The sequence below is a fragment of the Marmota monax genome, unplaced genomic scaffold (genome assembly GCF_021218885.2).
Source record: "Marmota monax isolate L192 unplaced genomic scaffold, Marmota_monax_Labrador192_F-V1.1 WCK01_AAM20220418_F8-fsc00041, whole genome shotgun sequence".
Taxonomy (NCBI): Eukaryota; Metazoa; Chordata; class Mammalia; order Rodentia; family Sciuridae; genus Marmota; species Marmota monax.
The window spans coordinates 8,510,921-8,536,631 of record NW_026695238.1 but is presented as its reverse complement, the minus strand read 5'-3'; the positions used below and the strand labels follow the sequence as shown (position 1 = coordinate 8,536,631).

The window sequence follows — 25,711 nt, the reverse complement described above, 5'->3', positions numbered from 1 at the left end:
TAAAATTAGCACATCTGATGCACAAGTTAGATGGTCACAGTGAGAGAAGGGAAGACTCTGATATGACTCTGTGATGTTTTGCTGGGTTGCAACTGTCAATATTGAACAACCATCAGGAATCCCACTACTAAAAAAACTTGATAATGCAGCCATTTTGAAACCAAGAGTCAGGGATGAGCCACAAACTTAATCATGGAAAATCTCATCCTGACTGGGGGGGATTGCAGAATATCCTGGTGGAGCAGCTGTACATGTGTGTGGAGTTTCTTTGGAAGTCGGAGCGATATGAACTCATTGCTGATGTCAACAAGCCCATCATTGCTGTCTTCGAAAAGCAGCGAGACTTCAAGGTACGCATTTTAGAAGCTAGTTAAAATATCCTACTTCAAGTTGGCAGATTCCTTACCATTTTCAAAAGTAAGAACTCCCCTCTTTTTATGTCAGCCTCATCTTCAGGAAACCCTTTGATTTGTGGTTTCAGAAATTGTCCGATCTCTACTATGACATCCACCGGTCATACTTAAAGGTGGCAGAGGTGGTGAACTCAGAGAAGCGGCTGTTTGGTCGCTACTATCGTGTGGCATTTTATGGACAGGTAAGTTCACTAGAGGTGACATGGTCTCTGAATTCTGTTGAATAGTGGGATGTCATTTTTATATGACATCTGACTATATGTGCAGTGCGTTGGGGGTGTGGGGTGCTGAGTGTACCTGAGTGTTTCTCCAGATGGGAGCCTCTACCTGCTTACCCATAGACATGGACTAATTGGGGAACAGAGAAATCCATAAGATTTAATAACAGCTGAGCTAAAAATAGTGATTTCTAACTTCTTGGAAATAAAGGATGTTGACTTGTCCAGCATTCTCTTCCTTCCAGTTCACCCCAGAATATCTAACTATAGGTTTATGTCGATTAAAGTGAAATCAAATTGAACATGATTGAACAAATGACCTTCATGGCATTCTAGGAAATAAAAGGCTCCCTAGGGTCTCTACCCTACCAAACCTTCAACTTCACAACCATGTGAATTCTTCTCTCCTGCTTTCATATTACCAGTGTTTCAAAGCAGGACATCCTATGGCTCCTTTGTTCTGTGTTGGAGGTCAACATAATTTGAAGATTGTCTTTTCTCAATTTATTGCATAAGTAATGACACGATTGAAAATATTAGCTAGCCATAGCATTGGCCTAAAGCGAATGTATTATATATTAATCATAAATATCTGTCTCCTCGTGGCAGTGCTTTAGGTAGGATAAACCCAGGCACCATGCTGCTTCTTTTCAGGAAGGACCATGACATTCTTCTATTTCAGCAGACGTATTTCACTATGCTGTCCTGGGACACACATGCCATTCTTTGGTTCTCACAATGGCAGTGACTTCAGACCTCTCCCTTTCTTCCCACTACACCTGCCATGTGAAGTGCTTCTGCCCATATGTCTTGTTCTCTTCAGAATCTTTTAAGGCCACAGCTGGAGTTAAATCCAGCATGGTCATTCTAAATCGTTGCCCATGGAAGTCTTCTGAAAAGTGTCTGTTTTCCTCTCCACCAAACTAACATCTGAGTTAATGAAAATGGATTTTCCCCACCTGGTGAAAAGTATCAATGAGTGGCCACTTAATCATCTCACCAGCTTCATCTCGCCTGGATTCTCTCATTTCTCAGCAGCATCAGGACTGTGGAGATGTAGGGACCTAATGGTTGAGAACATGGTCCACAGGAAATAGCAAAATTCAGATAGTTGGGGGAGTCTGGAAAGAAATGTGAACTATCTGCAGTGCAATTGTCTTTGGGAGGAGAGAGAAGAAGCCTGAGACTCTTAGGGAGAGGAGAGAAAACAGTACCTAGGAAGCCATGAAGAAAATATGCAATGTGTGGCCTTGGCAAATCATTAGCAAGAAAAATGGCGGAAAGCCCAATGAGGATGTGGGAGTTGAGGAATTGAAGGGGAAAGATAGGGTTTCAAAGTAGATGGCCACAGGCTAACTTAGCAGTGCAGAAGTGACATGCAGGACGTGTGTTTGGCTAACCAAAACAACTACTGTCTTTCTGTGACCTTGGCAATGAAAGAGCAGTGAATCACCACTGCTACCCTGGTTGTGACAATCATATTGCTACCTGCTGGCTTCTCCAACCACTGTCTAAGACATGGGCTGTTGAACAGGTAGAAAAAATCATGCTGCCTTCCAATTAGTTTTTAATGCAGATGTTTACTCTTTTCTTCTTTTGGTCTTGATTGTTCCAGGCTGTGGTAAGTTCGCCTCCTCTCTCTCCACATTTGCATGCTCTAATAATCCTCACACTTCCTTCTGTCTGGTTTTACTGAAACTTAACTTTTTTTGTGCAAATTCATATTTGGTGCAAAGGGTGAGATAATCCTGCTCCCATTCATTTTGGAGTCATCCCAAATTTCTTTAACTAAATTGTGTTTATTCTGGTTACCTGAATTACAAAAATGTATACTTTTATTATTTATTTATATCCTCTAATTCCACAAAGGTAGAGATTGTGTTCTGAAAGCATTACACACACACACACACACACACACAAATGTGAACCACATATTGTAAGCTGTCATAGAGTTGACTTAGTATTGGAGGTTGCCTGCTTATTTCAGGCCACCATGAATTATAGCTAATTAAGATGAAGGTGGTCGGAATTTCAGAAGTTGGAGTGGTGGCTAATTATGGGCACCTTCCTAAAGTCCTGAAGGAAACTTTGCCCTTTTCCAAAGGGAATCTTGGAGAGATGGGGCTCTTTCGGTGGCAAGATCTGAGCATTTTCAGTGGTATCGTTTCCAACACAGAAATTGAACAGGGAAATAAATCTTTACCTAATACGTAAAGTCTCCAGAGATACAGAAACAAGTAAGGTAAGCAATTTGAAAAACAAACAAAGGCAGAAATCTCCTTCCAGTTCCTAGAGATCTCTAGGAGAATTTGTGTGATTTTGAGCCACATGAAGTCACCTATTTTGAACCATTTTCCATCTACAAAAATAGCAGCTTCTAAGGTTTGCCATGGTATTGTCCATTGAGCTGAAAAGAAAGATTCTTTCACTATCCACACATTGTTCCCATTCAGCTCACTTGTCCAGCACATACTTTTTTGTAATTCTTTAAATTCCTTCCTACCTCCACACCATATGGGTATTTTCTACTTTCATTTATAAATTTGGGGCCATGAGTCCTTAACTCACCTACTAAAAGATACTTGAAAATCCCTGTACTAAATAGAGTGGGCCATGGGGAAGGACTGGGAAAGCTACTTTCAAATGACCTAACTTTGTTCTTTTTTCAGATTCCTTAGTAAAGCATGCTGGTTGTTCGCCTGACTTCTTTTCTAAATGCTGTCAGTAATCTCAATTGTCTTTTATAAAAAATTCCATTCCAAGCTTAAAAGGCACAATGTTTTGTCAAATGTGCAGACGTGAGAACATGCCTAACATGCCTAAGCATGGCCCTCCAAGCTGAAACCCCAGCCCTTGAAACAAGGAGAACTAGTGGAGGTGGTCCTGAGAAGCAGAACCTAGAGCCTCCATCTGCACTGTGTAGAGGGCTTTCAAATGCCCATCCCAAGACACCAAATGGCCAGAGGGAACTCTGGTATTCAACAAGAGCAGGAAGCTCACAGCCCTCCACTCTTGATAAATACACACAAAATAGATGTGAACATCTCCTGAAGCGTGTGCAGAATAGAAGTTCTGAAGGTCTGAGATGAAACCTCGACAACTTGATTAGCATAATTGCTATGGTCTGAAATAATTTCTTATCCGTAATAGTGTTTTATGTCCCTGTAAAACCCACCTTTTAACATCCTCATGGATGTGCGTCTTACAATAACATTTTAAAAATTATGGGAATATACTATGCAATTGGCTCTTCACCTCCAAAAGACCTTTGAGGATGTATTGTCATGTCCCATCTGGACTGGTGCTTTCCTTTTATCATATTGGCTGTGGTATTTAATATTAATCGTGTCTGCAATGAGCCAGACGTTAGGAAACAAGTTGAAAACTGTTCTACCACAGCAGAGATTTTCAAAAATGCAAGTCTTGCATAGCATGAAATCTCTAACCCAGCACCTGGCATCATTGGCTATGGAAATTTTACACACAGAAGCCTACATAATGTATCCCCCCAAGTTCCATGAAGTGCTCATTTCCAGAATAATGAAACAGCAGTAGTGATCAAACACCACCAATATCAGTGAAATCCTTAGGTCCTGGTGTTTAGCACAAAAGCAAGCAAGTAGATGCCCCTTGCATAAGTTAAAAGACCAGATACCCCTCGAATTAATGAACTGGAAGACCTGGGGTAATTTTATTCTATGCACCAAAGAATTTAAATTCTATGATTCTCAATCATGCTTACTTGAGTGTAGATGCATCTCAGAATCTTAATAGAAAAAAACTTAGGGAAGGCACATGTGTAGTGTGAAAACCCCCATCTCCACTTAGGATGTGATCCCTCCTTCCAACTCCTCACCTGTATGAAGATCAATGATCTAGACACACATGTATGCATATGTAAAATATACATATATACACACACGTATAGCAGGGGCACTTATATATGACATCCCAGTGATGGTACAGGGGCATTGCAAGATTCTGAAGTACCTACAAAAACATCTGAGTCAATGATTTTACCTGTCAGTTTGTTGAAGTACATTTTTATCCTGATGCATTGCCTTGAAGTTTCATTATCCACGCATGTTGATGCTACTGACTCAAGGTCCTTCTTTAACTCAAACATGCTCTTTCCCAACCACAACAAATTAAGGCACTTACTGCAATGTAAAATGACATTTTTAAAAAATCAAACTAACGATGGGAATGCAAAGACCACATTTCCTGGTGCCTCGTAAGGCAGTCGATTCATAACCTTGGGGCCAAAGCAAATGGGAATCTGCCTCTGGTCTGTCATCACCTGTATCCCATTTATAAATCATTTATTCTATAGACAGGGCAAAAGTTGAAACCTTCCTTCAGATGGTGCCCTGTAGCTCAGTAGACTCTGCCTTAATCATTTCCCTGGTGAAAGTAAATATACATCCCAAACATTTATATGGCTGCCATTTGTCTGGCTCCAAAAGCACTTTACCCAAACTATGGTAGACAGCAAGTTAAATTCTTTATTCTGCTATTCCTACTCCTTCTTACCCATTTTGTAAAACAGTCTAAAAGGTTTACATTCCTGTGCTTTTCAGGAAAAGTTATAATCACTGCTTCTTTCTGATCAGTCACTTACCAAAATATTGAAATAGGAGTATCAATAGACTTTTTGTAATAAGGGAAATTGCAGTTCTAATGCAAGAAAAGCTGAAGGTACGTATTTTAAGCACCAGACGCTGAGTTAAGCTGTTTCTCTGCATCCAAGTCAGAACTTAAATTGCTTCATGGATTTGGAATGGTTTCTTCATTGCTGGCATTGTCATTGTCGTAGCCAACACTCATCAAAGGTCTACTGTGCACCAGGCACCGTACTTAGTAGGCCCAACAAAATGCAGAGTCTGCACTTTTCCCATCCTACAGACTAAGGATTAGGGGTGAAAGAAAGTCACAGGTCATGACCAAGGCCACCAAGGTCATGATAACAGCAGTAAATACCTATTTCCTGCCACTCATTTTCTGCTAACTCCAGATTCAGAAATTTGTCAAGGGAAAAATTCACAGTGAAAATGTCTCTGTGTACTAGTTTCATGCTGGGGTGAAAGAATCTTTTTCTAAAACTTGGAGGCATTTTCCTCTTTGAAATTGAAGTTGTAAATGCTGTTTTTGCTGTGGCCCTGCAGGGATTCTGGTTGATGGCCTCAGAAGTCTTATTTCTCTGATGTGTCAGTCTGTCAATTTTAGCCACTAACTTCTGACCTGGAATCAGACAAAAGTCCTCAAAGAGAGCAGTGGAAAAACATAGCAGGCTGGAAGCCAGATGGGGATGGGGTCAGGCCTCACCGCCCTGCAAAGCCCAGATGAATGGTAGGGAGCTGCTCTTCATGATTTCAGAACCATCAACCCTTCTAGCACTTTAGGATCAGGTACTCATAATCTGATGTTTATGCAATAAACACCTCTTTACTAAAAACAGTGAGGTCTTTTCCAATTACCTCTGGAGCAAATATGCCTTTTTGAGATTTACGTCCTCTAAGAACAATTTCATTCATCTCCTCAAAAAATACAGAGTGACCCTCCCTCCTTTGAAATGCCAGGAAGTATGCTAAACACTAGGCATGCATTTGTTGAACAAGACACATTTGCTGAAAGCCCAAAGTCAATTAGGAAGATGGACAAGGCTACAGATAATTACCTGCTTGACAAGAACAGTGCTGAGGAGGGGACCCCGTGCCTTGACTTCTGCAAATGACAGCTACAGCCCAGCCTCTTAGGATAGAAAGTATCCTTTTAATTTTTATCACATTTACATATGTGAAAATACAGGTGTACAGCACCATACGAAGTTAATAATGCAAATTCTATAATTACTCTCAGGTTGCCTCACAACAGCCGTGAAAAAAAAATACAGCATTAGGAGGTTTTGTCCATGTTTATTTTACATAAAATGAATACTTTTAGTCAAAAATGATTTTTTAAACATAGCTATGTTTCTTTTTGAGCCCCAGTATCTTTAGCCAACCTCAAAAGCTGTTTCTTTGCAGGGAAACTCTGTAGTCAGAAGAAACCAGATAATGTGGTTTCTTCGCTGTCAGCTTCATGACATATTTTGAGGCCATATGTATTCCACAGGAAAAATGTTTCTATCTCTTCAAAGAAGAGGAATTATAAATATTTCCTCACTTAGTTATCTGCAGATAGTGGAATCTTCCTTCACCCCTGCTTCAAACCAAACCAAATAATATAGAAGCTAACCCCTATTTGATGACTTGGTTGCTATTATTAATCTTATAAGATCACGACTTTTAAGAGGGGAAAAATTATATTAGAAAAGTAAATCGAATAATTGAATTACATATAAGCTAAATTGCATCAGGTCCCTGAAGTCATATAGGCAGCTATAAAGTTACTTTTTAGATAGCAGTAATTGGGAGCATACCATATGTAATTCTTCTGCAACAATAAAAAGTGTCATGATTTTTCAACTAAGACAATGTGGGATGGATTTCAACGAATCCAGATGCCTTTTCATGCAGCACAGTGTTACTGTGCTAGTTTCAAAGACTTGTAGAAGACCTTATTAAAAACCATACCCAGTACTCTGAATAATGCCCCCAATTTTTGTGTTCTACCCCAGGCTGCCACAAGAGGGCATTCTTCCCCCAAAATATATGCAGGCAGCTATTAACATTGATTTCTACAAAAAGAGAAAATATATTTAATGAGGCTCTTTGACCTGGCTAGGAAATATTTATATTAATGTCTGTTAATAATATATTTTTTATATTCTTTATTTGTTTTTTTTCTAATTTTGAATTTCATAGGGTGCTAATAAATGGCTTGGATGGCAGCCAAAAGACTGGATTTTTTTTTTCAATAAATGGACATTTGTTTTGTTTGTGATTTGCAACTGGAATTTTCTGATAAAATCAATGGTTCGTTGTATATCTTCCATAGGGTTTTTTTGAAGAAGAAGAGGGTAAAGAGTATATTTACAAAGAACCTAAGCTGACGGGTCTCTCTGAGATTTCCCAAAGACTACTCAAACTCTATGCAGACAAATTTGGAGCAGATAACGTGAAGATAATCCAAGATTCCAATAAGGTAGGAAAAATAAATATTTATGCAAGTTCTAAGACTCAACATAGATTTTTTATTGTCATTTGTTTTTTAACTATATTGTTTTCATTTTCCATCTGACTCTGCAAAGTAAAGTACCAAAATTATGTTGGGTGTTTTGCTTGTTGATTGGCTGATGGTCATCTTCTATATAGCCAACTAAGTCCTCTACTTCTCCCATGGGTTATTTTGTTCAAATAGCAATTTCAGTGTTAAAGTGATTGCACCCAAAGGTGGGACTAGAGGAAAAAATAGGTCGAAAATATTGATTCCATCAAGGAGGTCTTCCTGGGTCATTCCAATTTTGAAAGTTGTCCCCTGTGTTAGGACCAGACTTGCTATTACATTGTATTAGCCTGTGAGAATATACTCAACCTCTTGGCTCCAAAAAACAAATGATTACATCCTCTCATTAGATTACCAGAATTCTCTTGTATATTCTCATTCATTTAGCCAAACTCTAGTAAGCACCTACTGTATGCCAGGGCCAAACTAGGAGTTATTGTGTGCAGAGCATATTCCTCCCAGACCTCCCTGTCCTCACGGGGCCAAGAGGAAAAAGACTTGTGTGAACAGTCACTAGAATGCCATGAGGTGCCCCCAGTGAGACATGGCCCACTAGCAAGGGAAAGCTCAGGACAGGGGACTGTGAACAACTCACTTTTGCCTGGACATTGCTACCCAGAGGAGGTGATCATTGAATAGCAGGTGAGTAGTGTTTCCGAGAAGCAATGAGCATTCTAGGAAGCCCAGCACAAGCAATGAAATGAAGGAAGGAAAAGGGAATATGTGTTTAGAGAATGGCAAGGCTTTAAAAACAGATTGGGTAAAGGAGTACAGCAGGGAGGTTTCTTGTCTTTTTAGCAGATAAGCTGATTGACCTATTACATGATTGCAATGGTGTAGAGCTCTATTGGGACATGAAAGAGATTGATGATGATGATGATGAGTCTCTGCTGGCATTTGGAGGGGTTTAGGCACAAGATCACTTTTCTGCGCAGAAATTCTTTCAAATTTGCTCATTATTCCTCTTGGCTTGAACGATACAGTCACCTTACCTATTCAGGCAGACGGAGGATTGCAGTAGTGACATTCCTGAGTGAAAGCATCAAGAGAGCTTTAGTAGGATGGAGAAAAATGCCACTGTGGTGTGAGAGGGACTTGGGTCTTCATTCCACCAAGCCACTGGTGATCACAGATAAAGTAACTGGCCACTCTGAACCTCTACTTAAAAGTATTAAAATCCATAAAATGGTCACAATTCTTCCCACCTTACAGTGTAATTATTAGTAGCATTACAAAAAAGTTCATGAGGTTCCTCAAATCTCTGGAATTGGATAAGGAGTGGATGGGTGGACCCATGGAGAAAATCAGAAGTTTTAAAATTCTTCAAGATATCGTTAGAAAAGAGGCTGAGAAGCATCGCTTCCAGCCTCCAAGGAGAACCAAAGCAATTTCCCAGATTGTCTTGGGACCTCCAAATTGTCCCCCTTACTATTTGTCAAGCCCATTCACCAAAGCAAAGTTAGAAAGGACATGGAATAAAGTGTCCTCTTGCAGTAAGAGAAGGTAAGAGACATGAAAAATACAAAAATTTACAGTCATCTCATAGGTTAATCAGCTAATCCCCTAAGTAGACAAAGGACCTCCCTCCACATTACCCCCTGTCTAGGTATATGGCTAAGTCACAGAGGAACAAAGAGATGCATCTCCACTTCCTAAAGACTTGCACACAAAGGTGCATGGAGGTTCATCACAGAAGAGAAATAAATAAAGGATTAAATAATATGGCTCAGCAGGCAGCTAAGTGGTAAAGAGTCTGAGTCCTTAAACTGGCTCCAGTCCTGCTGCTTCCACAGCTGGTTGCTGAACCACTGTTGGCCAGTTCCTTTGTGGTCTCACCAGCTCTGAAATGATAATTGGCCATTTTCCTCCAAGGGAAGAGGGACAGCCTCCTCAGGATGCCAGCCCAGAGAAAAGAGCTTCTGGGCTTTCTTTCAAACACACCTTGCGACTCACCTCCCTTTATTTGCCCCTAATGTGTTAACACAGGTAAACCCCAAGGATTTGGACCCCAAATACGCCTACATCCAGGTGACTTATGTCACCCCGTTCTTTGAAGAAAAGGAAATAGAGGACAGGAAGACAGACTTTGAAATGCACCACAACATCAACCGCTTTGTCTTCGAGACGCCCTTTACCCTGTCGGGCAAGAAGCACGGCGGAGTGGCCGAGCAGTGCAAGCGGAGGACGGTGCTGACAAGTAGGTGCCGCGGCCTGAGCCACCGCCTCGCGCAGGCGCACTCCGCCAGGGAGCTGCAGTCCCTCGCTAGGCGATGAGTGGAAATCAAGAGTCATTTCAGCCCTGCAGATCAGCACCCAGAGTGTCGCGACTTGGAGATACTTGCCAGGAAGACCCGATTCCCCCTTTATCTTTCGTTAGGAGAAAGAGGCTTGAGAAGGGAGCCAGAGGAGAGTTGTCACTAGAGTTACTTTGCACTTAGTCATTGTTCCCTGCAGAATTTGCAGTCGCGAAGGTCAGTGGCGTCAGCGACAATGGGAAAGCCCAAGGCACTGAACTTTCCTCTCTCCTCTCCCTGAATTTACACTCAGCCGCTTCAGAGTTAGCTTTCATCCTTGTGTGGTTTAGGGCAAGATTTTAAACCACTGTGGGAACCAGAGTCTTCCTCTAAAACGAAAGCAGGCGTTGATCTGCAGCCCCCTCCCAGCGCTATCTAGATCTATTCTGTTTTTCATTTATTCAGCTGACACTTAATGAGTTCCTGCTACAGGTGTTGGGCTCTGTTTCCTGGCAATTAGGATACACAGAATATTGCCCTAAAGATGCTCACAGTCAGGTAGGAGAAAGAACCAAGTAAAGCAAGAATTTCAGGTCAACACCACATGAAATAGAGATGGAAGAGCTAGGAGGAGCTCCTGAAGGCAACTGAGAGGGAAGGTGAGCAAAGGCAGTTTGGAGGGAGATCTCCCAGCCACCTTGGCAGACTTGTGATCCTGCACTGTACAGTAGACAGGTTACTAGCACCAGTGTCCAAACTACAAGATGCATTCACTTTTAGAAAACTTGTCCAGGGATTTTGTAATTTAAAAAATAATAATAATAACTAGAACTCTATATACTCTGCAGTATTAATTTGAACTTTCTTTATTGTGGGCTAGTGTAGATCTTCTTGGAAGTTGCGTCGAAAGCCATCATCTTTTTAGTGTTTAACTATTCTAAAGATCTTACCCATCCCTAAGATTGCATTCACGTTAATTGGTGAGGGGAGAAGACCATGCCTGGTGGGGCGGCTGGGGCAAATGGTAAGAGTATGAGAGATGCTGGCATCTAGAAGAAAAACAGACACACACAGAAACAAGCAGATGGAACGTGCTGTGAAATAATACAAGATCTTCTAAACCCCCGGGGGAATCCTGGACTTCCCACTAACCCTTAAATCCCTCTGTGTGGCTTTTGTGCAGCGAGTCATTTGTTCCCCTATGTGAAGAAGAGGATCCAGGTTGTCAGCCAATCGAGCACAGAACTGAATCCTATTGAAGTGGCGATTGATGAGATGTCCAGGAAGGTCTCTGAGCTTAATCAGCTTTGCACGATGGATGAGGTGGACATGATCAGACTACAGCTCAAACTGCAAGGAAGTGTCAGTGTGAAGGTTAGTAAGCATTACCCAGAGCTGAGTTGCACACAGCCAGTGAAACTTGGTATAAAACACCTGAAAATTGTTTTTACAAAGGATATAAGAAATATTTTTGCTATTTGTGATACAACTCAATATTTTCATCTGAGTCTTTAGAATGATGTCTAGCTGTAAATGCGCATCGATGGTGCCAAACACCTGTAGCTACACCTTTAAGTTGAACTGAAATAACATTTCTCCTTCAAACCTCCCATCCCATCTTCTCTCGATAAACTTTGTTCTGTATCTGCATCCTAATGAATGAATCAACTAATGAATAAGCACAGCACTCTTCTACATATCTGTTATTAAGAGCCTTATAAAATTGTTTCAAAACAAATCCAGAAATAGAATGCTTACTAGTTCATAAAATGTGCAGTAGTGTTTATCTGACTGTCAGGGTTGTGACAGGAAGCAGATGGAAAGCTCACAGTGGTTGATTAAGGGAAAAAGAATAAACAAACTATTTGCAAAAGTGTGAGCAGCATTGAAGAAACCAGCAAGGGCTGGTGCATGGTCTAGGAATACTCGGAGTGTTACCACCCCAAACCCAGAGAAACGGGGGGAAACAGTGAGTCCCTGATGATGGACAGGTGTGGCTCTGCTAGAGGACTGCGGAAAAACCCAATGCTCGATCCCAACTGGGCTTCTACTAGGGTGAGGAGAGTGAAGCACAAAATGTAATCAGTAATCAAGATCTTAATACGGTGTTTTTAAAAATCAAAATGCTAAAATCCGTAACAAATAAAATATTGATTTTTCAAATAAAGGTCGGCAGGTACCAGTGCCCTGCTGAGCTGTACTGGAGCCTGAAGCAAAGGAAAAAAATGTGTGATGCTGCTGATTCTCACACTGAGTGCACTGTCCTTGCTCTGCCCCACTGGCTAGCTCAGAAAGAAAAGTAGCCAGAAGGCAAGGGATCCATTGTCCTACTGCAGAGGAGATGGCTTCCCTAGGCTCCTGGCTGAGTAGAGGAAGAGAGGATGGACCTGGAGAAGAAAAGGAAAACATGTGGTGCTGACTTCTGCGTGTCTACTAATGGCCAATGCCCAGTGGTCACAGCATCTGAAGTCTGCTCAGTAGTAGTGTCCTTGGTGTACCTGGATCCTTTTGAAGCCCAATTAACAGATAGTATGCTCTGAGGAAAATGAAGCCCTCCACTAGTGTGGACTTGCTACCCTGTGTCAGCACTGATAGACTGATGAACACACTGGCCCTGTGTATTCATCTCAGACAGATGCCTCCTTGGACCATGATCTAAGATAGACTGTCAAGTGGAATACAGGGAAAGAGGGGTTTTTGGAACAGGGCACCCACCACAATAACTGTGGAATGGCTTTTCATACTAGCTGAGTGCTTAATAGAAAAAAAAATAGCTCATCGAACATTTGATATTAAAAGTATTAAATTTAAGTACAGTGAATGTATTTAAGTTAATAGAAGTAATTGGTTTTCAAAGCTATTAGGAAAAGCAGATCAGACATTGAAGATATGGCAAAATGTGAAAGAGCTGGCAAGTAATGGAGTCTGAGGAAAGTGGTGGGAAAGGACAAAACTCTGACACACTCATTAGTGGCTTCGTGAGTGGTTAGATATAACAGGAATACAAATTAGTGTGTCACAAGGCAGGAAGAGAGAAACAGGATGCCACATGAGTGGCACACACAGTTGCCATTCCTTCCATGTGTGGAGAAGGTTCCATGGAGGAGGTGGGGTCAACCTCAGCCAATTCTCTTTTCCTAGGTCAATGCTGGGCCAATGGCCTATGCACGAGCTTTTCTTGAAGAAACTAATGCAAAGAAATACCCTGACAACCAAGTAAAACTTTTGAAGGAAATATTCAGGTAAGATTCTCTTTGTTGGAATACTCTTCCTTGAACTCCTTCCGACAAGAGGCATGAATTCGCCCAACCATCCCTGTCCAAGGTGGCAGAGTCCCCCAGCATCCCAACTCTGAACCCAAAGTTACTGACCTCAAGGTCACTTCCTATGGATAGTTTTTAATCTGCTTCATGCTCTTGCTAAAGACAATTTGCAGATGCGTGTGGGCAGGCCCTCGATGTGAATGAGCGCCTCATCAAGGAGGACCAGCTGGAGTACCAAGAAGAACTGCGGTCCCATTATAAGGACATGTTGAGCGAACTTTCCGCAATCATGAACGAGCAGGTGAGTGTTCCCTGTTGAATGGGCACTGTGAGCAGATAGAAAGTTGTACCCATTGCCAGGGCTGGAGAGATTCTCTTTTCTTTTTCTGAAGTCACTGTACTTTCCATCACCATCATGCTCTCTGCACCGTGCACAGCAGCATTTGGCTTAAAGCCGAGATTAGATTAGAGAAAAATCTGTAGGAAAAGAATGTGAGAACCCAGATGCTTTCCAGTTTTTAAAGATGATTATCCAATCCACATGAACTGTTGGTTTTCTATAATAAGTGGGTCTGATGCGACATTGAGGACCATTGTGGTCAATTCCCATTAGAACTTGGTGCCACTCTCTGCCACCCCTGGATGGGGACCTCATAAGAGCCAGAATGTGGTCTGGAGTTCCACACTTCACCACTAGAGGTCTCTGCACCATGCCCAAAAAGAACCTCAGGACTAGCCATGGGCTTTTACTTCCAAGACTTCCTGCAGAGACTGGGCCTCAATTGGATAAAAATCAACCCTCACCCCACAAGTAAGTTGTTCATGATTTCAGACATGTGTGCAGCATGTTCTGTAAGAACGCACAAAGTGTGGCTATTCGATAATATGGGGTGCAAAAAATCGAGTCGTTCAAAACCAAGCACTGCTTCATTAGCGGGCTTCCAGCATCCAGCAGCCCTCACACTCTACCTGGATATTGCATTTTCTGTGCTCTTTGTAGAATACATGCAGGACAGAACTTGACTAGTCTCATGATGATGATACCTCACACATAATGGTCACTCAGTTAATATTAGTGATCCTTCCTTTCCGTATGACCTAGCATTATCAACACTACTTGCAAAAAAATGAAAAGTATTCCATCTTTCATTCTAATTGCAATTACCTTATGTATTAGTTTTTCCTTTTTTTCTATCTTCTCGTACCCACATCTTTAACTCTGTATATTAGCTGAAGAAAGAAATGTTTGATTGACTTATGTAAAGAAGAACGAATCTCTCTGGACAGGATTCCTAATGGAAGTAGAACTGGCCTGGGCTTTGTGAGAGGTGATGGGAATTAAATTCTTGGCAGATGCCTTGAAAGCATGGGAGAAATTATAAATCTGGGAGAGAAACAAAAAGAACAAACAATGGCCGTAAAAGCTGGGAAAGATGAAGGAATGATTGTCTCCAGCTCTTGGTCTGGCTTTCAAACTGGCACAAACGCTCTTCTCTTTTCTCCTGGCAGCTCTGCCGAGGTCCGTGTTTGTACAGCTTCTGTTCCTCTGTGTCTAGTGTTTCCCTCAGTACTGTGGGCAAAATTGGTATGTTTTTCTTTCCTTATGTCTCCTTCGTCCTTTGTGGCCTCTCCTATCGCCCATCCTGGCCGTGCATTTTCCCAGTCACCTTCAAAGTGGCTAGTGTTCTCTAAGGTTTTTATTTAATTAAAACAACTTCATTTCCATTTCAAGATAGGTCAGTGGTGGGGGGACGGATCCTGGTGATTTAAAATTAAAGTTTAAAAACCTTAGTTTTTAAACAGAAAATTCATACTCCATCAGCTTCTAGAATGTATTTCAGCCCATCTGTCTCCAAAACAAAGATGCACTGCACCCCAAATGCCAAAACAAAAATCAAAGATCAGGTGGCCAGGTGATTAAGGGGAGAGAAAAAATAACTCCTTTTATAGGAACCTTTGCTAAAAGAAGGAAAATTTGCCTCTAAGCTTCCTAGAAACTGACACAAAGAACCTTATGGATTGCACAGCTCTTGCTGTTCAGTAAAAGAAATAGATCTGTCAGCAGGAAAGATAAACTTTCTCCCGGTCCTGTGCTTTGATGAGGCATTTAATAGGTGGTTATATATGGGAATTCCTGCATATGCCTCTATGCTTGGGCACATACTCTGGAAACAGGTGTGTGTGTGTGTGTGTGTGTGTGTGTGTGTTACAATGGAGAGAAAAATTCTACCATTTAACTTTGAAAATTAGAAACAAATAGAATCAAGACATAGAAATACAGAAATAGAAATAGAAAAAAAAATAGAATAAGTTATGTAGTTCACTCCAAGAGTCTCCAGAAAAGCCTTGGCTAGAAGGATCTTCTGAAATCATCTAGTTAATTAAAGAACCTTCCATACAGGGGAAGAGATGGAGCAAAATAAGGAGGATGCTGGTGTGTAAAATGGAGAAGTTGAGATGGAGTCATTTGAATGGGTAGTGACAGGCAATAATTGCTTTTATAGGCAGCCAGAATTTCACAGTGTCTTATAAACAGCCAAAAAAATAATAATTCTTTTGGCTGAGGCCAAAGTAATGCATATAAGTATGCAGATGAAATATAAATATAAGATGCTCATTTGGAGTGTGTTTCAACATTCAGTGAGAACGACAGCAGAGTAAAGTCAACTGCAGTAATGAGTATCGAATATAAAAAACAGAGAAGGAAACAGACCTGTTCTGTTCCAGGGCCACGCATGCAGGAGATGAAAGCAGATTGCTGCGAGAGCCCTGGGTGCTCTTTGAACACATTATCAACCAAATTATGCATGCAGAGCTTGATGGCACTGATCATGAGTAGAATACATTGGTAGTATGGGAAACTCAGATGCCAAGTGCTCTTTGGGGGACAGAAGCAGCAATTCTCTCCTGGAAGAGGGAGAAGCCGCAGGTCATAGCATAGGGTGGTAAGGTGGTAATGGGAAAATCATCATACCTAGAAATTCAAAAGATTCCTTAAGTCTGTTCTGTTCAAAGATACATTTTACAGATGCCTGGGGTTTCTGTGGCTGCTGTTATTATTGTGTTTACATATCATTATTTGAATAGGTCAGAGTCTAAGAAAGTATCATTGAGACCTATTAACGTTATTTTCAAGTAAAATCAGGTCAAGATTAATTTTTTTCTTATATTTCCATTAATGTGAATATTTAAATACGGTTTCCAATCTCCTCCCCACCTTTTTGGTAGATTTTTGGGGGGAAAAAAAAAAGCTCTTAGATTAGAATAAAATTCTGAAATTACTCAGATGCATTTGTGTCATTCAGACATTTATTAATTTATATCTGAGAATCAGAGTGTTGTGAATCTACTTTAAATATCCACATACTATCTCAGAGGGAAAAAAATCCTTCATATCTCCTTTGATAATTCTTTTTATTTTTTCCCAAAAATTTAGAGAGAGACCCATAGTTAATAAAAATCACTGTTCTGATTTTTAATTTTGTATCTCGGGACACGAATGCTAACCTCTCTATTATGGCTGTCTCGTGTTGCGTTGCTCCTGTCTGAAGATTCCGGGCAGGGACGACCCAGCAAAGCGCGGAGTGGAGCGAACCTACACGCGTGTCATTAGCAAGGCCCCTCAGGCGCCACCCCTGGTCTTCGTCTCGCAGGGTGCGGAAGCGTAAGGAGCCCCGACACGCCTCTCGCCTCTCGGAGGACTTTCAGAATCTGCAGCTCATCTCGGGGAAGAGAACAATAGATTTTAATTTATTTGAAGTTTTTACGGTGTTAATATTTTTGTTTACCTCGCTAGCTTGAGAATTTTGCCAGCCTCTGAATTTGCACATTTCCTATAATTTGTTTTTTTCACTGAGTGGTGTCGATCAAGCCAAGCTGAATATTTGCCATAAAATTCCAATGAATGTGTAGCTAAAAAGCAGACTCTTGAGTTTGCTGTCAGTTACGTGTTCAATACGTGGTCCTAGTACACATATTTTAAAGGTCAAAGTGAATGTTTTTGTAACATTTAAGCATATTTCAGGTGTAAATAGAAGATTGTAAAATATATGGTTTTTACCAAATTTAAAAGAACATTTTTAGTTATTACTTATGACAGTACTAAAATTATATGAATACCATTTCAGATACCATTATATTAAACTATTTGTGTATGTGTAAAAAAGTGTTGATAAATACTAATCTTTAAAGTTTGTGGAGTTCCTTTATTTGTAATATATGTGCTCTTAAAAGCAGTGGGATATGAAATTATAGAAGTATTTTGTTGTTGTTAATAGAAATAAAAAAAAAGTTACTTTGCATTCGGTTTCCTCTTGATGGGCTGGTGAGTCACTTCTAAAGGGATTAATAGATGTCTGTTGAATAGAATCCCATACACAGTACTTATGATATCTTGCCAGAAGTCAGAAAAGGACCTAAACCCAATTGAGACTTCCTCCAGAGATGAACTAAGTAAGTAAGTCAAGGACTTCCAAACCTAGGAAAGTACTAGAATGATTTGAAGAAAACATAATGAATCAGAATCCTTAGGTAGCTGTGAGGTTGTGGTAGCTATTGGGATGATTCACAAATACTCCTTTTATACACCCTACGAATGTGCCATAGGATAGCACTTTGCTCCCTCTTTTGAAGTCAGTATGAGCATGGAACTTGCTTTAGCCAGTGAAATGTGAACCGTGTACCCTGTACCACTCTCAGGAGGAAGATTTGCAAGCCACTAAGTGGACCTGCCTGACCCCTCCCTTGATGAAGTTACCTTTGCCCCACGTTCTAATCAACCTATACCCCGTAGGCCATCCTTACACTTCTGCTGGGGGTCTGGGTGGACCCCAGGTCAGACAACAATTCATGCTAAGCTGCTTATGAACAGCAGACCACCTGCTGCAGAATCAGGCAGGACATGTGTAGCCTATTTCCATCAAACCTTCTGAAATGGAAACCCCAGGAGTAGAGTCCAGCATCCAGGCCCACAGGATTCCCAGACATACTCAGGTATAAAAATGCCACTGAGTCCTCTGTTAATTATTGACTCCAAAACATTTCTTTGCAGAAGATGATGTTTTCTAAGACAGTGATCTGATTTTAAATTACCAAGACACTGAGTCCTTATTTTATATTCTTTTTCATCTTTACACAAATTTTCTTAAATTAATGCTCTTTAAAATAAGCTCATTTAAAAAAAATGGTGATAAATCTCCAGGTTCTACAGATGGAAAGACTGAAAATAAGACACAGGTATCAAAAACAGAATAAGTGGATCTAATGCAGGGATGTCAGGTGTGCCTCTGGGCCCTCATCCATTCCAAATCCCACTCCACACCTACCTGTCCATTCTCAGATTAAAGAACAGAATGCCCAGACTGCAAAGAAATTAACATGCCCCTTCGTTTTTATTAGCTTTTATTTTAGGCTCATTATCCATACCTCTGTGCATCCCTATTCTGTGTCTGCACTCATTTAGAAGCCAAATACCAGTAGGCCAATCAGCACATTTCCTCCATAATGAAGTACAGCTCTCTGAGGGATGCTGTCATGACAGACAGAGCGTTTTACTGGAAAGTCGGCTTTCAGACCTCTGAATGTCGCTCAGTAAAGGATCTCACCGTATTTTCAGGCTGACGATTTACTACCTTAATAATCAAACTCCAGAAAGCTAAAAATATATACATATGATAAGATTCCAGTACTCCTATGAATACCAGAAAATGAAACGCATTCGAAAGCAAACATAGCAAAATGATCCTAAAGCAATTAGTAGTCTCTCAGATTACAAGCAGCCCCTACAGCACCACACTTGCATCAGTAAAAGAATGATATATAGGGCTGGGGTCATGGCTCCGTGGTAGAGCGCTCTCATCGCACATGCGAGGACCTGGGTTCAATCCTCAGCACCACATAAAAATAAGTAAATAAAAGAAAGATATTATGTCCAACTACAACTAAAAAATGTTTTTAAAAAAGAATGATATATAATATCTGATATATATGTATATGCACATATAGCATGCTGACAATATGTTTTGTCTAGAAAATGATGAAGTACAGGCAAAATTAGCATTGCAACTCTGCAGGAAGCCCCATCCCTTTCTTTTAACTTCCCTCCACTCTACTTGCCTACATGTACCCTCCACTACAGCCACAACATTCTGTTAAAATACCCATCTTGCTCCTTCTTCCAACAGGAAGCTCCCTTTCCCTTTCCTCCAGCCACATAAATGGAACCCATACATAACAGGACCCAGCTTAATACCACATCTAGAACCACCCAGTGGGACTGGGGCTCCTGTTGCTTCAGCTGTAGAGCTTCTAGCAGATGAAGGCTAGTGACTGAATCCTTCTTAGCCAAGGCTAGTTTTTGGAAAAAGAGAGGCATATGTGGGTTCCTTGCAGAGTGGTGTGTGGGTATGTCATATTTTGGTCACAGATTACAAAGTTCCCATCAGTAATCCCAGCAATTCTTTTTTTTTTTTTTTTTTTTTTTTGACACTATTCCAAAGGCTATGGGAAAAGATGCAAACTGATTCTCCAACAGTGTTCAAGGTCTGAGGACTACTAGGAGAGCTGCATGTGAAAAATGCCGATGAAGGAAGTTTAAAAACATTAAACAGTCTATGTAGGAATCCTGAATTTTTCAAAAGGGTGAGGGGTAGCTTGAGGAATGCCAAAACTGTCATCTGAGAGCCATTCTCTGTACCTCCAGCCCAGGGGTGACCGTAACTAGAAGACCCTTGATCTTCTTTAAAAAACAGTCCCCTCCTTGCCATGAGTTCATTTGCCTGAGATGAAGTTTGATAACGTTTGATGAACCTTTGGGCACACAAGAGGAGCTGTGTTTACTTGAGGGCAGGTACACATGTTTGAATTCAGAACATGGTGATTGAAGGGTTCCAGGTGAATTATGGAGATGTCAGCAAAGAAAAAAATTCCCATGAAATATCTCAACCTCCTTTGACTTCTCATTACCCCTAGATATTCCTGTAATAGAAACATGTCAGATGTTCTGGGGGTTCAGAGAAGAATAGCTTGGTGGAGAGATCATTAGTCACAAGACCCAAGAGACACTACAGCAAATATACTGGGTTGGTCTTAGTGTGATAAAAAGTGAGAGAGATCAAAATATTACCATACGAAAATCATTTGGAGATGATAATGGTGACTGAGCCTGAATGATTGAGCAAAGATTACAGAAAACAACTTTTATCACTTGTGTAGAGGATTCTCCAGGGAATCTGCTTGTAATTTTCTTGCATCACTTGACATTAAGGCCCTAGCTACAACATCATTGTTTCTTGGACATATTCCTAATATATAAAGGATATTTACTTCTGAAGCAGATGACATTTCTTATATTTTATCAAAAGTAATACAAGAGTAACTTCTACCTGTATGGTGGGTAGGATTTTTGTTTTGTATTGTTTATTTGTTGTGAATCAGACAGTGGTGTTTGTAGGATGTTTTGAAAGACAGTGGCTTATGAACTGAGAAAGTTTATTTCATAAGACTTGAAGGTTAATGATCCAAAGGACTAATCCTCTGCCTTGTGAATTTTCCTTTTAGATGAGCAAATTTTTAAAGAAATGAGGAATTGTAGGAAAGTTCTAGAAATCAATTGAAATCCTAAGAACAAAAATTAAGAATTTTCATTTTTTTAACAAAAGTAAGAAAATAAAAAATAAACCTGTAAATCTAGTCTAAAAGAATGGCTCATTCTATGAAAACATTTCCAAGAAACAATCCAAGCCCATCGGGGAGGACTTTTGGTGTCTCAATTCAAAACCATTCTTTCAGACGCTTCAAGTCAAATAAGCCCATCTTTACAAAGATTCAAATCTATAGCACCCCCACCCCCACACACTTCTTCAGAGCAAAAAGACTGTGACTTCCCAGGGTACCTTGAACTGACTGAAGAATTTGGGAAATGCGGCTCCTTACTTTCCCTTTAACATTTAGAAGAGCTGAAAATATAAGTCTTTCCAAAAATAAACTATTCCCATTGGGATTGTAAGCCCAAATGTTGCAGATGATTATGGAAAACCATCTTTATCCTTCCCTCCAAGGACCCAGGCTCAAATATTATGCCTGTGACAAGTGTGACTGTGAATAATTGAGCATGAACTATTTCTAAACCATATTCATGGCCTTCTGTGGAATAACTTGGACACATAGCTGTGTAACAGACTCTCTGCTCCTTTCCCCGATTTCCCTTCTCTATTTTACTACTGCTCCTGCTTGGAATGAGTCAGAATCCCAAGAGGGATAGGTACCACACCCCAGAAATGGGGATTTCCTAACATCATACATTTGGCACGAATGAAACAAGATGTTCCAAAAATGCACGAAACACAAATGAATCTAGCCCAACAAAGCAAGTCAACACTTTCCTGACTCCAGGGCAGATCACAGGCCCTGGGGACCTCAAGGTTTCCCATCTGCAAAAGCTCTCACACAAAGAGGCATCTGTTTGTTTCTGAGAGATGTCATGGTGACGTTATCTTACAACTCTCCTAATAGTCTTCATTTGGCCTTATTCATACATATATCATTAAAAGTTGGACTTCAAATCAAGTTGTCCATCAGATTATAGGATTCCTTAAATCTGAATAACGGGTTCCAACATTGCTTTTAGTTATTACCCTTTTTTTCCTCTCTCACTGGACGTGTAGGTGTTTTTGTTTTGTTTTATTTTGTTTTCCTTTCAACAAAAACTGAATAAGAGAAACTTTGGCCAGTTTCTAGAGAACTGGAGCTGCAATTTCGCTTTCTTTGAGATCCCACAGAAATAGCTTCTGGCTGGAATTATGGATAATTGCTCCATCCTTTCCCCTCAGCACTCATCTCCAGTGAAAACCACTCCTGACCTTGGATCAATCATCTCTTTAATGGAATAAGCAGCTTCTTGGGTTTCCTGTGTATCATATCAGATGGTATTTGCCCTCTGAATTATAAACACTAGCATATCTTCTCTTTGACAAATTAGTAAGTAACATTTTTTCATGGCAGAATAACCCCCCTTATATTTTCTGAAATGTAGTATCTTGACATTAGAATGGACATTTGATATCTGATCTGAAAGACTCCTATTGCCAAAAGTGGACAACAGACATCTTCCCTGATCTCACACAGCTATGATGGTCCCTGATAGAGAAATGAAAGAGAAATACATGGAGGAAGACCAAAAATGAACGCTTGAATCCAAGCATGTAACTCCTTGCAGCTAAAGATTACATTTTGGTTGCCTTTATTTTCTGGAAGCCTACTAGAGTGTTGGCCTGTCAATGGTTGCTGAGGACATGGGTGATAGATGAATGAATGAATCAAAAAGAAAGGAAATCAGACTTCCTCAAGTAATTGCCCACTTCTAATGACTCTCTGGGGTTTCCCTACTCAAGTGGAAGTATGACATTACAATGCGTGGTAGCATGGGACATCACTCTGATTCTGGAGCAAGTGTGCCCAGATACAAAACGCCAGGTCCACTGCCAATTTGTCTAGGTGACCTCAAGTGAGTTTCCTCACTGAGCCTCAGCCTCAACATCTGTAAAATGGTAATAATAAGTATACAGATTTTACCACAATTAGAGGAGTAAGTGAAATAAAGAACATAAAACCCTCAGCACAAGATCTGGCAACAATAAACATCCAATGCCTGTCAGCTATAATTACGAAGATGGTACCAAACAGAATCCAGGTGATAAGTTGGGATCACAACTTTATTAATCTAAAATTTATTAAGATAATGATGAGATAAATGAATAGTTAGTGCATATGTAAGTTTAGGGAAAAGGTGATCCTTGTTCTTTTCTTACATAGTCACTGATGAACACCTAGGGCCAATTGGAAATCCAGGTGTGAGAGCTCCAGAGACTGCAGGCATAATATATGCCAAACTGTAGACATTTTGAAAATGTCTTTACAAGTGCACAAATACTACTTATTATCTGCATGTATCCCTAAGAAATGATGATACCTGTTGGCTCAGTGTTATAGTTTGGTTTTGGAAAGTCCCCAAAGGTTCTTGTGTTGAAGGCTTTCTCCCCAGTGTAGTGGGGCTTTTGGGAAGTGATTAGATCATGCGGGTTCTGACCTTATCAGTGGATTAATCCATTAACAGATTTCCAACTTGATTGCATTATTGGGAGGCAGCAGAAACTTTAAGGAGTGAGGCCTACTGCAGGAAATATGTCTTTGGGGGCATGTCCTTGAAAGATATATCATGTCCCCTACCACTTTCTCATTCTCATCCCCCACCCCCTTCTCTCTCTCCTTCCTGACCTCCATGAGGTGAGTAGCTTTGTTCCAATGAATCTGCCATGATGTTCTACTTCACCATAGTGATGAGGACAAGTGACTATGCACCTCTGAAACTAAGGGCCAGAATAAATCTTTCCTCCTCTAAGTTAATTTTCTCCAGTATCAGTGATGGAAAGCTAAATCACACACTTGGCTTTGAATAAAGGCTCTGAAATTCCCCATAAAAGATGAAAGTGAAATTAGAATAATCATTGACAAAGAAAATGAATACAGAAAATGCACACTTTCTAAGATCCAGCTGGATCCAGCAGTTAATTTGTGTAAAGATGTTTCTTATTTTTAGCCAATAATGTCAAAAATAATTTGGCACAGGATTTGCCTTCTATCTTAGGAAGTCAACTTGATCTTCCTTAGTGACAAAAATAAATTAGAACTATATAAGATTTGATGGCATTAAAAAGTGCCTGGAAGCTGTGTAAAAACAAAAATATTGATGTATTATCATGACCTGCAGCATGTTTCAGAAGTTGAGATTGGAGACCTATTAAATTGATTGATGCCTTCAGCAATCATTTACTATCCTTACCCCCAAAATGGCTCAAATGTAGAATTCGTGGCTTTCAGAGCAATGCTGTGAAATAACTAAATAGAGATGTACATACACATATAACTGTGAAAGAAATGTGGAGCAATAGTCAAATGGAGAAGGTAAGGACATAAGGAAGTATAGAAGAAATCTAAAATAAATATATCATTAATAATTTATTCCAAAAACTAACATAGGTACACACACACACACACACACATACACACACATAAATAGGATAATTCTGACAAAAGAGCAAAACTTCACATTCATCACAGTAAATGGAAAACAGAAGAAAGAAATTAATGGGAAAAATGACAAACTGCTCAAACATAGTCACATTGCACACTTTGAATTTTAGAGTAAAGAAATTGGAGTACATAAATCGATACCGTGTAGTTCTGCACATACCCAATCTATTCAGCACAATGGCAGAACTTCCAGCCAGGAAGCTGTTTACCAGATTCCTGCAGAACTCAGGAACTACTTCTAAGGACTCTGAGCTGCATGGACCCTACTTGAACACAAGTCTGATATCTAGGTGGTGCCCTCTTGTGATGTTTGAAGATTCTGATGTATTTGGAGAAACCCCAACAGAGAGGAAAAGAAAAAGAAGAGGAAAGCAGAAGATAGAGGAAGAGTGAATCAGGTGAGTGTCCAGTATTTGCCCTGTGCTGAATTGTTTTACATACAGGGTGTTTTTATCCTCTCAGCACCACTATGAATATTTATCCCTCTCTTCATTTCATGGATAAGGAAATGGGGGTCCAGAGACGTGAAGGAACTGTCCAACATCACAGTATAGTTAGTGGCAGGACTGGGTGGTTCTCAGATCGGGCTACCTGCCTACTGTTCTTCTGCCACTTATCAGTTTGCTTGAACTTGGTTGAAGCCAAACTATCAGCAGCTAGTCAGACTGACAATATGAGCTGAGTTCAAAGAAGCTGGCTGTATCAATAACTAAGAGAACGGTGAAGAAACCATGCAGCACACCAACATAAGTTTCTAAGGCAGGACGTCTCGGTGACCCCAAGGGTCAGCTCCAGCACTAGAAGAAGCAATAGAGAGAGCACATCAGAAACCTTCTATTTATTGGGGAAAAGACATTTGAGAAAGTTCCACCCAAATAAGGCAAGGGATTGGGTTTCAGAGAGTGGAATCTTGCTTGGGGATGTCTTGTGGTCAGCAGATTGACTGACATCTTGGAAAGCCACACCCATCTCAGGTGCTTTGTGGGATCACAGGCAGAGCGAGAGGAAAGGCACACATATGTTGCACAGCCCAATCGGGCAGTAACATCAGGCCAGTCCCCTCATACGCTCAAATGCATATAGCTCACACACACACAGCCCATGGATGGCTCGCAGCACCAAACCAGAATCCTCAGGAGATCAAAGGACCCTCCTGCACTGACCTCACACAGCCATTGCCCATCATGTCACCAGCCATCCTTTCTCAAAGTATCCCCAGTTTCCTGAAGGATGACAGTGCTTGATGCCATGAGGTTAGAGATGCTGTTGCCTGTACCTCTTACTCTAGAGACTGTCACATAATATTTGCCTGTACCTCTTACTCTACA

At 40.6% G+C, this 25,711-nt stretch overlaps 1 protein-coding gene across 9 annotated transcripts in view; it reads left to right on the top strand.

Moving 5' to 3' along the window:
- Dock10 (dedicator of cytokinesis 10) overlaps positions 1-17,596 on the top strand; it is a 234,253-nt gene extending 216,657 nt beyond the window's left edge. For 6 of the 9 annotated variants that reach the window (XM_058577514.1, XM_058577513.1, XM_046439588.2 and 3 more), the window contains 9 exons: positions 228-350; positions 482-595; positions 7,571-7,717; positions 9,785-9,995; positions 11,216-11,406; positions 13,174-13,274; positions 13,458-13,596; positions 14,805-14,880; positions 16,847-17,596. In XM_058577514.1, coding sequence (XP_058433497.1) covers positions 228-350; positions 482-595; positions 7,571-7,717; positions 9,785-9,995; positions 11,216-11,406; positions 13,174-13,274; positions 13,458-13,596; positions 14,805-14,880; positions 16,847-16,908 — 1,164 coding nt within the window. In that variant the 3' untranslated portion in view covers positions 16,909-17,596. The remainder of the gene's footprint in view (positions 1-227; positions 351-481; positions 596-7,570; positions 7,718-9,784; positions 9,996-11,215; positions 11,407-13,173; positions 13,275-13,457; positions 13,597-14,804; positions 14,881-16,846) is intronic. The other 3 variants (XM_046439593.2, XM_046439592.2, XM_046439594.2) reach the window with 1 other exon arrangement.
- Positions 17,597-25,711: the final 8,115 nt, after the last annotated feature.